We start from the raw sequence: 12,840 nt of genomic DNA, 5'->3' as shown, positions 1-12,840 counted from the left end.
ATCCAGTCACCTCCCACCAGCTCCCCTCTAACACATGTGGAGTACAATTCAAGATGAGATTTGGGTGGGGACACAGAGCCGAACCATATCAGCTCCCCCATTTGGCTTCTCATCGCTTCCATCATTTGTGTAGCCAAATCCTGTTACAGTCCCTCTGTTTGAAATATACCTAGATTGGTTTCTGTTTTCTTACCTGTGCTAATCAGCTAATGAATGGACAGACTCTCCTGGGGAGAAAAGTTGCTGTTTCTAACAGAGGTCTCTGGGCTTTTATTGTCCCCTGCAAGGGCTCTGTCAGTAGTCCGCAAGCTTGGCACTCCAGAGTGCTGGCAGGGCTGATCCCGGTGATAAGCCACATGAGTCTCGAGAGCCTGGACATGAAATTTCAAAATACAGTCAGGCCCTTCAGTGTTGCCCATCACTAATGCTCCTTCACTCCCTTTTATCTGTGGTTATTGGTTTTTATTGCTCAAACAGGTAGGGAGTTACCACTGAAAAGCCAGCATGCAAAACATGGTGTTTCCTGGTGCCATGGAGCCTCCGCTCCCATGTTGATTCTGGATACCAGCGTTGTCATTAGCCTAATCTTTTTTTTTTTTTTTTTTCATTGAGGGCAAATAGCAAGGGAGCAGTCTTAATAAGCCTCCGTATTATTCACTTTTTGACGCTGAAATCTATTGCCTGACAACATTTGTGTGTGTGTGGTGTATATGGTGTGTGTGCATGTGTGTGTCTATGTACATATGTAGTGTGTGTGCACGTCTGTGTGTGTGGAGTCAGGCAATGTAGGAGTAGAAATTGAGGACAGGGGAAGGGAGGTGTTTGGTCCAAACCTATTGTTTTGGTTCAGTTTTCCCTTGTAGGGACAGCAGGAGGAGCCAAAGTATGATTATTCTGATTCTAAATGGATGCATTTTTTTCTTTGTATTGCTTTTTATCTCCAAATTGGTGACCTTTAAAATACTTCTGTTTATTTTGTTTACATATCTGTACATTATTGGTCACTGCTTTCTACATCTACATCATCTATAAATACTGCACTAGAACAGGAAGGCTTGGAACCCATTGATCTCTGCCCTCCTCCAGTGCCTGCGGTGACGGCTGAGAACGCTGCCTGTGCTTGCTATGGCGGGTCCGAGTGTCAAGCTGGGGTCGGGGCCGAAGATGGAAATGTAACGTTCTGACATGGATGAACAGAGATCGATGCGCAGTGCCCTGCTCTTTGTGTCCTGTCTCGGCCACAGCTGATAGCAAGCATCCTTGTCAGTTGTTTCTTCTGTCCTGAGAGAAGAAAACACAATCATGGAGGGATCAACGGGAACTTCATTGATCATTCTGTAAGAATCAAGTTGTGCTCCATGCATTTCTCCCCCCAGGTTTGTCAAGGATCCCGGAGTTCATTGGTCTAACCCTGTCAATTTACAGATAAGGAAAGTGAGGTCCCCAGGCGCTAAGCGGTTGGCCTGCCACGCAGCGTCGTTGATGGGGAGGCAGGGGCCTGAGCACTCGGCTGGGAGCCTCCTCTGCTTTCTGCTCTTTTGGCTGATCAGTGTGTTTGCAGTCAGCATGCCGGCGTCACTCCCCCACACTGGTGGCCCAGCGTCAGGCTCGAACACCCTCTGAGAAGTGTGGCAGTGATAGTGCAGATTTTTGTGGATTTCATCCCCAGACACAGTGAGAAGCTCTTGGCTAAGACACAGGGCTGATTTACTCACACTGTGAGGGAATAAGCTGGGAATGGAAGAGTCTGGCTGTGTCAGTATAGCCAAATACGAATCCCAGAATAGGCGGGTCTGAATAGACCACTGACAGAATCTTCAGACTTAGCTTCTAGCAGTAGCTGACAGTTTCTCTGGAATACGGATATTGAAAAACTACCTTTAAAAAAATTTTAACTGTTACTTAGGTCATTTTCTGGTGCTAAAGGAGCTGAGGGGCTTCAGATGACTGGAAGAAAAAAGAAAAAAGTTCAATTTAGACTTCCTACAGACATGTTAGATAAAACCAACACAGATGTGTCCCCCTCCTGCTGCGGAGACTCAGGGTAGACGTTGATAAAAAACACACAGCTGATCATGTAAGAGGCAAAGAGAGAAAGCAAAGGTAGAGCCGTTGGGACCAACACACTCTTTAGTGGGCCATTACTGGGTCTGGGTACTTGTTGGGTTTGGTCCTAGAATGCACCCAGGGCTGGGAACTGGAATGCTCATGTCCAGAGATAGATGTGGTTTTGGCCTAACAGAGGTGTGGGAGCTAGAATTTGGATCCTTGCATGAAGTTTAGAGGCTCGAAGAGCTGATTATACCCTAAAAGGGGACTGGAAATTACAACACCAGGCTTTGCGTGGGTGTGGGCTCCAAGCTTATTTTATCTCAATCGTATAGGAACCAAAAGTAGAAGCCCTGCCATAAACACAGTTGCAGCCCGTTGAAGTCCTGAAGGCCTTGGGTGGCAGCAGATGCAGAAGTGTCCTGTAGGCATGCCTCCACCACCCAGTGCGTAGGAGATTTGGAGATAAAACAACCCCTACTGAGGATAAGATCACAATAGAAAAATAAGCACATAAACGAATCTACTACCATGGTGAGAAGAGGGGTCAGGAAATAAACAGTAGAATCGAAATCTCCAAGAATCTGAAATAATAGAAGAACCTGAAGTTGGATATAAAGTACGGGCACACCTCATTTTATTGCACTTCACTTTATTGTGCTTTGACGATATTGTGGTTTTTATTCATTGAAGATTTGTGGCAACCTTGCATTGAACAAGTCTGTTTGGTGCCATTTTCCCAAAAGCATATCCTCACCTCATGCTTCCGTGTCAACATTTTTAAACAACAAAGTATTTTTAAGTTAAGGTGTGTACATATGTTTAGGCAGAATGTTGTTTGCACACTTAATGGACTACAAGCATATTGTAAACAAAACTTTTATGTGCACTGAGAAACCAAAACATTTGTGTGACTCACTTTATTGCAGTGTTCTGCAACCAAGCCTGCAATGTCTCTGAGGTATCCTGTAGTTATTTTACAAAATGATTAAAGAAGAAATCAAGCCATAATAAGAAAGGAAGGCAGTTTGAAAAAAATATTGGACGATTTTTTTAAAAAGAACTAAAAGTGCATGATATGTTCACTGAAGTTTTTTTAAAAAGTCATCAGATTAGACACAGTTAAAGACAGAATTCATGAATTAGAAGATAGAGCTGGATAAATCCCCCAAGCATAGCAAGGGAGATAAGAAGATGGAAAGTATAAAAGTGTAATTAGGAGTCATAGAGGAAAGAATGAGAAGGCCCATTAGGAAATCCAGAAGGAAGGACTTTAGAGAATGTTTGAGTAGAATAGTTGAAAAGATAATGGCTGAGAATTTTCCAGAATTGAAGAAAGGCATATGTGGTCAAACAATTTTAAAGTAGAATAACAAGCAAGGGAAATTATCCATCAGCTATCAAGATATATTACAAAGCTGTGACCATTAAGACAATGTATTACTGGCCCAAGCGTAGACTAACCAATGAAATAAAATTGAGATATTTAAACATGCATATATGGCAGTTTGAAGGCATTATAAATTAGATTTACATAGACCTATAAATTGTGCCAGGGTAATTAGTTATCCATGTATGAGGAAAGATAAAATTAGATCTCTGCCCCACACAAAATCAATTCTAGGAGGTGGGAGGTGGGGGTGGGAGTTAATAAGAACCTATATATGAAAAAAAAACTTTAAAATTGTTAGTAGAAAATATAGAATGTGACGGCCAGGCACGGTGGCTCATGCCTATAATCCCAGCACTTTGGGAGGCCAAGGTGGGCAGATCACCTGAGGTTGGGAGTTGAAGACCAGCCTGACCAACATGGAGAATCCATGTCTCTACTGAAGATACAAAATTAGCCAGGCATGGTGGTGCATGCCTGTAGTCCCAGCTACTTAGGAGGCTGAGGCAGGAGAATCGCTTGAATCTGGGAGGTGGAGGTTGTGGTGAGCCAAGATCACGCCATCGCACTCCAGCCTGGGCAACAAGAGCAAAACTCTTGTCTCAAAAAAAAAAGGAAAAAGAAAATATAGAATATGACTACATATATTGACATGCTACATATCAGAATTCCTTCATCATTGTCTAAGAAAAGCTCTTTGCACAACATAAAGATGGGTGTCTTGAATAAATATGCAAATCAGTCCAGTAAATAAGTGGGCAAAGTATATGACCTGGCAGTTCAGAGAAAAGGAAACTCAGAATGTCCAATAAATATAAATAGGTGTTCAACTCACTAGTAATTTAAAGACTTGCAAATTAAAACATCAAATTAGCAAAAATAAAAATGGTGCTATAAGTGTGGGTGAGGTTGTAGAGTGAAAGGACACGTTCACTTCCTCAGAAGCCATGTAAATGGGTAAAGCTTATGGTGTGCATTTCTGGTGAGCTAGAAGATATAGTCCTAGGTGTATATCTTAGTTGATGCCCAAGAAAGTGTATACAAAATATTTGTTGTATTTGGGAGGCTGAGGCGGACAGATCACTTAAGGTCAGGAGTTTGAGACCAGCCTGGCCAATATGGTGAAACCCCATCTCTATTAAAAACGCAAAAACATTAGCTGGGCATGGCGCATGCCTGTAGTCCCAGCTACTCAGGAGGCTGAGGCAGGAGAATCACTTGAGCCTGTGAGGTGGAGGTTGCAGTGAGCCAAGATCCCATCACTGCACTCCAGCCTGGGTGATGGAGCAAGACTCTGTCTTAGAACAAAACAAAATATTTGTTGTAGCACTGTTAGCATAAGAAAGGCCAGAAACAACCTAAATGTTCATTAATAGAATGGATAAATGAATTGCAACATATTTACTCAGTGAAATGTTATAGAGAGCAGTGAAAATGGATCAAATGGATAAAAAAGGAAATTACAGAAGGATCTATGTAGAATGATACTATCCAGATACAATTTTAAGCATGGGAAACATATATATGTACTAGAGGAATAAAAACATTTGTGAGAGTGGTAAACAACTTCGAAATAAGGGAGTTGTTTCCACTGAGTGGAAGGGCTCAGGGTGCAATGTTTTGGTGATATCTAATGTTTTATCTCCTAAGTTATGTGATGGTTCATGAGTGTTTGTTATATTGTTGTCTGTACCTTTTTTCGTATGTCTGAAGAATCACGGTGAGTCTTGGGTGTGATGTATCCACACATAGATAGGTCATAATGACACTGGAGGACATCAAAGGCAGAGAAACATCTGTAGAGCTGCTAGAGAGAAATTACTGGCCAAGCATGAAGGGATGAGAATTTGACAACAGATCTCTCATTAGTAGCAATAGATGCCAGAAGACCTTGGAATGCATCTTGGAGATGCTAAGGGACTGCACTGTGACATGCATGTGGACAGGCTGCACTAGGTCTAGGGCTGCAATGGCCACTGCAGTGGGGTTCCTCTCCCCACCCCAGAAAATTCAGTTGCAAAAACTGACTCAAGAACAGAGAACAGAATCAGGTCAGTAACAATGGAAGAATCTGGGAACGTTATCAAAAAGCTACCATCGCATGGATTTTACAGATTTTAAAAACCCTGTGTGAAAGAACACATGGATGATTTAACATTAGGAAAACGATCACATTGTCTGATCAGAGGGAAAAAGAGATGATCTATTAGATGCAGAAACAGCATACAGTCAGATGCTAATCCCATTCATGATACATGTTTAAAAACTCCACAAAACAGAAATAGAAGGCTTTCTTCTTCTAAAAATTAAGGATGTGATACTTAGTGGAAGCATCTGTGTTGAAGAGAAAAGGACGAGGATGCTATTAGCACTTCTGCTGGGTGTGCTAGGGCTCCTAGCTGGCATAATGTGATAAGAAAAAGAAACAATGGGCATAAGAATTGGAAAGAGAAAAATCTAAATTGTTATTCCAGATGGCGTAATTATCTACATAGAATATCCAAGGCTGACCACAGTGACTCATGCTTATAATCCCAGCACTTTGGGAGGCTGAGACAGGAGGATCGCCTGAGCCCAGTAGTTAGAGGCTGCAGTGAGCCATGATTATGCCACTGTACTCCCTCCCAGGCGGCAGGGTGAGACCCCATCTCTTAAAAAAAAGATGTCCGGAAAATCTGCAGATAGACTGCTAGAACTAATATCCAGCAAGGTGGTTGAATATAAGATGAACACACAAAAATAGATAGACTCTTATTTACTGGTAACACTCAATTAGAAGAACAAAACTCCATTCACATGGTTGCAGCATGAGGATGTAAGTTGCTATCTAGTGTTCTGTATTTCATCTTGAAGGACTCCCTTCAGCATTTCTTGTAAGGCAAGTCTTCTAGCGACAGATTTTCTGTTTTTGTTGTTGTTTTTTTAAAATCTGGGGATGTCTTCATTTCTCTATCATTATAATTTCAATGTCATTTGGTTTTGTTGGACATCGAGGAAAGGCATGTATGGCCACATGGTTTTGAACTAGAGTAACAGGTGCTGACAGTCTTTCTCCTGGCACTTGGAATATGTCATCTCGCTGCCTCTCCCTCCACGATGTCTGATGAGAAATCAGCTGTTAGTATCACTGAGGCTCACTTGCACGTGGTATGTCGCTTCTCCCTTTCTGTGTGCAAGATTCTTTGGTTCTAGATCATTTTATTATGATGTGTCTAGGTGTGGATCCCTTTGGGTTGATGCTAGTGGAAGTTAATTGAGTTTCTTGTATATGTAGATTAATGTTTTCAAATCAAATCTGCGAAGTCTTTGGCCATTATTTAAAAAATATTATTTCTGCCCTTTCTCCGTGTCCTTTTCCTCTGAGACTCCCGCTGACGGGTGTGTTGGGACACCTGATGGTGCTGCACAGTCTCTTCGAAGCCCTGTTCATTTTCCTTCGCTTTTTTTTTTTCTGTTCCTCAAACTGGATAATCTCAATTGATTTCATGTTCACTGGTTCTTCCTTCTGCTTGCTTAAATCTGCTGTTGAGCCCCTTTAATGAATTTTTAATTTCACTTATACTTCTAAACTGTAGAACTTCTGTTTATATGTATAAAATTCTCTCTTTATGGATGATTATCTATTTGGTGAGACATCATTCTCCTTTCCTTTAATTCTTAATCATGATCTTTTTTTGTTTTTTGAGATAGAGTTTCGCTCTTGTTGCCCAGGCTGGAGTGCAGTGGTGTTATCTCAGCTCACTGCAACCTCTGCCTCCCAGGTTCAAGCGATTCTCCTGCCCCAGCCACCCAAGTAGTTGGGATTACAGGTGTGCACCACCACGCCTGGCTACTTTTGTATTTTTAGTAGAGACAGGGTTTCACCGTGTTGACTGCTGGTCTCAAACTCCTGACCTCAAGTGATCCACTCGCCTCAGCCTCCCAAAGTGCTGGGATTACAGGTGTGAGCCACCGTGCCCGGCCATGACCTTCTTTAGTTCTTTGACCATATTTAAAATGGCTGAGGTGAAGTCTTTGTCTGGTAAGTTCATTTCTGGACTTTGTGTTCTGTTTGCCCCTCCAGGTCAGATCCACTGCCCACCTTTCCCGGCATCTGCACAGGAGGCCAGCCTGTATGGCTTACATCGGGGGGTGCCTGGGCTCTCCCACTTCCCTTTGGGCTCAGCCTCTAGGGGTATTTGGGACAGGCAACAGGAGACTGGAGAGCGAGGGCAGGGTATGTGGCCATGTCCCCTGGCCAGTGTCTGCTCCTCTGAAGGAGCCGGCAGCATGTGGCACCTCCTCCTCCCGGGTTCTGGCAGCCGCTGCTGCCCTTTATCCCTTGGCTCTGGCCCCTGCACTGTCCCTCGCGGCTCCCAGGCAACTTTGTGACGAATCTTTTGTAATAACCCCTTTGTGAGGTCTCCTGTTCGCCCCTGTATCTGTTTCCTGTTGGGGCTATGACTGGTACAGAAGGGTGCACACCCACTTTCGAGTGTTGACACCTCCAAAAAGGAAGGGAGGAAGATGAGGCAAGGGTGTGACAGGTGTCCATCGGCACAGGGCACCGCAGGTGCTCTAAAGACATTTCACCATACAAAGATGCGTGCCGGCAAAGACCGATGATTGGCTTAGAGGTCCAAGCTTTTACTGTAGGCCTTTGAAGAATTATCTTGAGAAGGGACAGTGTTTTGTGGCAGTAAAGATGAATATGCTGTTAAAGGAAGAAAAAATGACTCCTCTGGCAGATGGTAATGGCAGGAATCATCAACATCTTTAACCCACAGAGAGCTGCTGTCATTCTGTCACACAGGTACTCGGGGAGAAGCAGAGAGCTAGCCACAGCCAGGGCTCTGCCCATGAAGGAAAAATGGCTTCAGCAAAAAGGGTAGGGGATGTGGGGTGCAGTTCTCTCCTCCCCCAGTCTACAGAGATGACTTGCAGCTAGATGTACCGGAGGTGCAGGCATCAATCTTGGTGTTTCACGTGATGGTCCCAGATGGAGTGAGGTGTATTCCTGTTGGCCCTGCTGTCCTTGCTGGCTCCACAGAAAGGTCATGGAGACCCCAGCGAGGAAGGCTTCCAAAAAGGAAAGGGGGACATTTTGAGGGAGTTCATGCATGGTGGCAAACCCCGTAAAGAAGCCATTGCAGTGAGAGATGAAAGAAGGGCTGAGGCCACACACGTGTGCCGCAAGGGTGCAGAGGAGAAGGCGCTGGGCAGCAGGTGCAGCCAGAAGCAGCTGGCCCCAGCCCCTTTTCATCCCAGGGTTAGAAGCAAATAAAAACTCCCTCTTAAACGTCGTTCTCTTGCTCCGTGGAACTGTGTTTTACCAAAAGTGGAAAAGGGTTTTTCCATTATTGCTGATCCAATGACTTCAAGCCTGACCAAACAGGAGGCAAGGCATTTTAATTGTCCACAGTAAGACTCACAGTCGAGGCACAATGAGCCTGAAGCTCCTCATCAGACCTGCCTCCGGTGGCTGGTGTGGGCCATCTGTGAGTCCCAGAGTCCGAGGACTTGAGGTCCCACTGGCCCAGCCCCGGTCTAGATTGGGGTCAGTACGAGGCTTCTCTTTGGGTGTCACTGGGGGCTGCTTGCTTTGAGAGAGACAGAGACAAACTGGGACATGTCAAGAAGAGAGAGTAGGATTATGTGAGGGCTTGAGATCATGCCAGGGCAGAAGGTTTAAACGAGCGATTTCTAAAGGTTCTTTTGTGTCTAAGAGAGAGTAGAATGATGCGGGGGCTTGAGATCGCACCAGGGCAGAAGGGTTAAAGAGCAATTTCTAAAGCTTCCTTTGTGTCTAAGATTCTGGGTCTTGGCCAGATGCATTGGCTCACACCTGTAATCCCAAGACTTTGGGAGGCTGAGGCGAGTGGATCGCCTGAGGCCAGGAGTTCTAGACCAGCTTGACAACATGATGAAACCCTGTCTCTACCAAAAAAAAAAAAAAAAAAAAAAAAGCCAGGTGTGGCGGCAAGCACCTATAGTCCCAGCTACTCAGGAGGCTGAGATGGGAGGATCTCTTGAGCCTAGGAGGCTGAGGCTGCAGTGAGCCATCATTGTGACACTGCACTCCAGCCTGGGTGACAGAGCCAGGCCCTGTCTCAAAAAAAAAAAAAAAAAAAAAAATTCTGGGTCTCAGTCCTCAAATTGATGTGGCTGTATCTTTGTCCCCAAGTTTTAACATGTCTTCCAGATATACCCCTCCTTGAACAGAGCAGGGAAGGATGCGTCAGGAGTAAGTCACTTCAGTGAATAGCTTTTTTGAAATGAATTAAACTGCATTTCCCTGCAATCCTCCCGTCTCTGCCCTAAGAGAAGCCCACTGTCTCTTGGGCCTGCATACCCCACTGCACCTCAGAGTGAGCCTCCCAGGCTTCCTCCGACTCTGCCCCTTCAGTGCATGGCCCAGAGCCGCGATTTGCCAGCTGGGCTCCTGTGCTCAGAGTCTCCCTACAGAACAGGTTCTTGTCCAAAGAAGTTCAGGAAATGCTACGTACTTTCCGCTGCCTTTTAGAGATTTGATGTCCATTACACTATGAAAGACCTTGAGAATTGTATGAATGTCCTTTTGCAAAGGGATACCTGCTACACATGTGATTCTGGGAATATTCTGGGAAGTAAAGGCCTGTTGAATAAATGCAGCACCTGTATGCACCATGGCATCAAGGGCCCTTCAAATCTCAGTGCTGCTTGACCTCCCAGACAGCTGCTCCCATCCCTGTCCTGTGCACCACAAGCCCCCGCTCTAGCCGCCACAGCTTCTCCGATCCTGGAACGGTCTGACCTTGTGCTGTTCTTATCGCTTGGGATATACCTTCCCACCTCCAAAGATTCTCTCGCTCCTTCGTGGCCCACCCAGGATTCCTCTCTTGTGTGAAGCCTTCAGGCCCCTCACCAGGTAGGGTCACGTGCTCTCTTCCCTGGCTCCTGTAGCGTTTTGTTCTGATCACTCGAAGGAGCCATCAGTGTCTCACGTCAGTGCTCTGTTGTCTAATAGTCCCTCCAGGCAAGTCCAGAGTCTCTCCTGTCTGGTCCCCTTGGGTCAGGGCAGCCCCTGCCTTCCAGGAAGCAGGGATGTCATCAAGGACTGGACTGCTTTGTTCCCTCACTGCCCAGCCTACCCCAGCCTTCCTGGGCTGCAGCCAGCTCAGGAGCCTGTTGCCCTGATGGTGGAGTCCTTGCAGGACAGGGAGGCTGTGCCTGTCTCTGCCTGTGGGCCAGAGTGCCACGCTGCTATGTGCCAGGATATGTGGCCAAGTGTGACAGAGATTCCTCAGTGCCGACGAGCCTCTCATTGCACAGTGGTACAGTGTCTGGCCAACTGTCTATCCCCAGCCATCTGCTTCTCCCACTTACTTCTGCGGGTGACGGTGAGGAGATAAGAGGCCTGCCCCAGGAGATGGGTGGGGGGACGGAGGGTCCCTGGTGGGGATTGTCAGGGGCCTCTGTTACTGCAAGATGTCCCTGGTGAGAGGAGCCACTTTTGTGTTGCTTTTGTGCTGAATCCTGATTCCATATTTAGACATTTTTAAAAAATTTATTTTATGAATATATGAATAGTATTTTCATTCTCTTGTTATTCCTCATAGTACTATAGGAAAGAAGGGAAGTAACATTTATTGAAAATGTTCTATGTACCAGTCACTACTGGAAATGCTTTAAATATCTTAATGTAATATATATTAATATATCTATAAACAGATACCTCAGGAATTAAGATATCGCTTACAAATAGTCATTTTAAATGTAGTGCTTTGTGTTGGCACATGTATAGCCAAGGTGTATTAATTTGGCCAAGTTAAATTAATTCCCGCAATGTGCTGTTTTATCTTTGTAGGGACATTTTAACCATACCAAGAATCATTAGAAGATGCAAGCTGGAAGAAAGAAGATCCCAGTTTTGGTTTTTAACCCTTCATGTTGCAGCAAATGTGAATCTCCTACAGATGGGTTTGGGGATTTCCCTGTTCAAATAGCAGCCCAGTGTCCTCTGTGGGTGGGGGGAAGTTTGTCCTTTCATTCTAGTAAATCCACCATCCTCTGCATGAGAGCCAGGAGAATCCACGTCACTTCAAAAGAGCCCCCAAGGCTGGGCGTGGTGGCTCACGCCTGTAATCCCAGCACTTTGGGAGGCCGAGGCAGGCAGATCACAAGGTCAGGAGATCGAGACCATCCTGGCTGACACGGTGAAACCCTGTCTCTACTAAAAATACCAAAAAAAATTAGCCGGGCGTGGTGGTGGGCGCCTGTAGTCCCAGCTACTCGGGAGGCTGAGGCAGGAGAATGGTGTGAACCTGGGAGGCAGAGGTTGCAGTGAGCCGAGATCGCACCACTGCACTCCAGCCTGGGCGACAGAGCGAGATTCCGTCTCAAAAAAGAAAAAGATCCCCCAAATCATTACTACGTACTATAGCCTCCTTTCAAATGTTCCTGGTTGAGAGGGAGATGAATTGCATTATTTACAAGTCAAAAAATGTTGTATCAAACTTCCTATGAGCTTGGGCACTCATGAGCTGTGGAGGCCCGCCCAGACGCAGCCAGGATGCTTCTTCATTGTTTTGTGGATGTACCCAGGGCTGTTTACACATTCTTTCATTAAAAGGCTTATTTTTATATTTAAAACGTTCCAATCTTGCAGTGAATTTTACTAAGTGCTAGTGTCCAATCTGTTCCCCAACTGAGGTTATCAGAGACAGAATGCCTTTTATATTCAAGTGGAAATTACTCATTTTCTCCTGGGTTTTCAATGTGTTGTCTGACTGTGAGGCTGGCATTATTTTCTCTGGGTTTGAAAGCTTCCTGAGATGTCCTGTTTGTAAGCTCCTGTGCGCATCACGTTATCTGCAGGGAACGTGCTCCCTCCAGGGAGTGTCCTCCACACCGATGTGGGAAGAACCCGCTCTGTAAGTAGCCATGGCATTCGGCCATGGGGAGAATTCCGTACGGGAAAGATGGAGCAGAGAAAGACAAGGTGTTGAAACTGGTACAGTGCCACCTGGGATGTGGATGATCCAGAATTACAGGACACGTCTTCATTAACCCTGGGTAAGATCCCAGAGCTGTGACTTGATTAAAAAATGCCAGTTCGTGCCAAACGGCCAAAGCTGGGAGAGAGGGAGAAGGTATTGGCATTTGTGGCCTTACGAAAGATTCTTATGAAGCGCTTTAGTTTGTTAATTAAGATGAGATACACATCTTAATTTTTATGGGAAAAAAGAGAAAACTCTTAGATTCACAGCATGTTCTTTTTTGTGTGTAAACTCTTCCTTCTCACCCTCGTTCTTGGAGAGAGCAGGTGTCCACGCAGTGTCAGGTGGGTGTTTTGTAGCTGACGTGGCGCGCGTCCCTCCAGCTATTCATACGAAGCTGGCTTTTGTAGAGAACAGTCCCCAGGCATCCTCCTGCCCCAAGGA

The 12,840-nt window shown here is 45.3% G+C and overlaps 1 protein-coding gene across 1 annotated transcript in view; it reads left to right on the top strand.

The window, feature by feature from the left end:
* C9H10orf143 (chromosome 9 C10orf143 homolog) overlaps positions 1-11,564 on the top strand; it is a 48,796-nt gene extending 37,232 nt beyond the window's left edge. Inside the window, exon 4 of the mRNA XM_025397032.1 lies at positions 11,265-11,564. Coding sequence (XP_025252817.1) covers positions 11,265-11,294 — 30 coding nt within the window. The 3' untranslated portion in view covers positions 11,295-11,564. The remainder of the gene's footprint in view (positions 1-11,264) is intronic.
* The last annotated feature ends 1,276 nt before the right edge of the window (positions 11,565-12,840 follow it).

Source organism: Theropithecus gelada, chromosome 9 (assembly GCF_003255815.1).
Source record: "Theropithecus gelada isolate Dixy chromosome 9, Tgel_1.0, whole genome shotgun sequence".
Taxonomy (NCBI): Eukaryota; Metazoa; Chordata; class Mammalia; order Primates; family Cercopithecidae; genus Theropithecus; species Theropithecus gelada.
The sequence above is the reverse complement of the archived record's forward strand: the minus strand, read 5'-3'. Positions and strand labels throughout refer to the sequence as shown.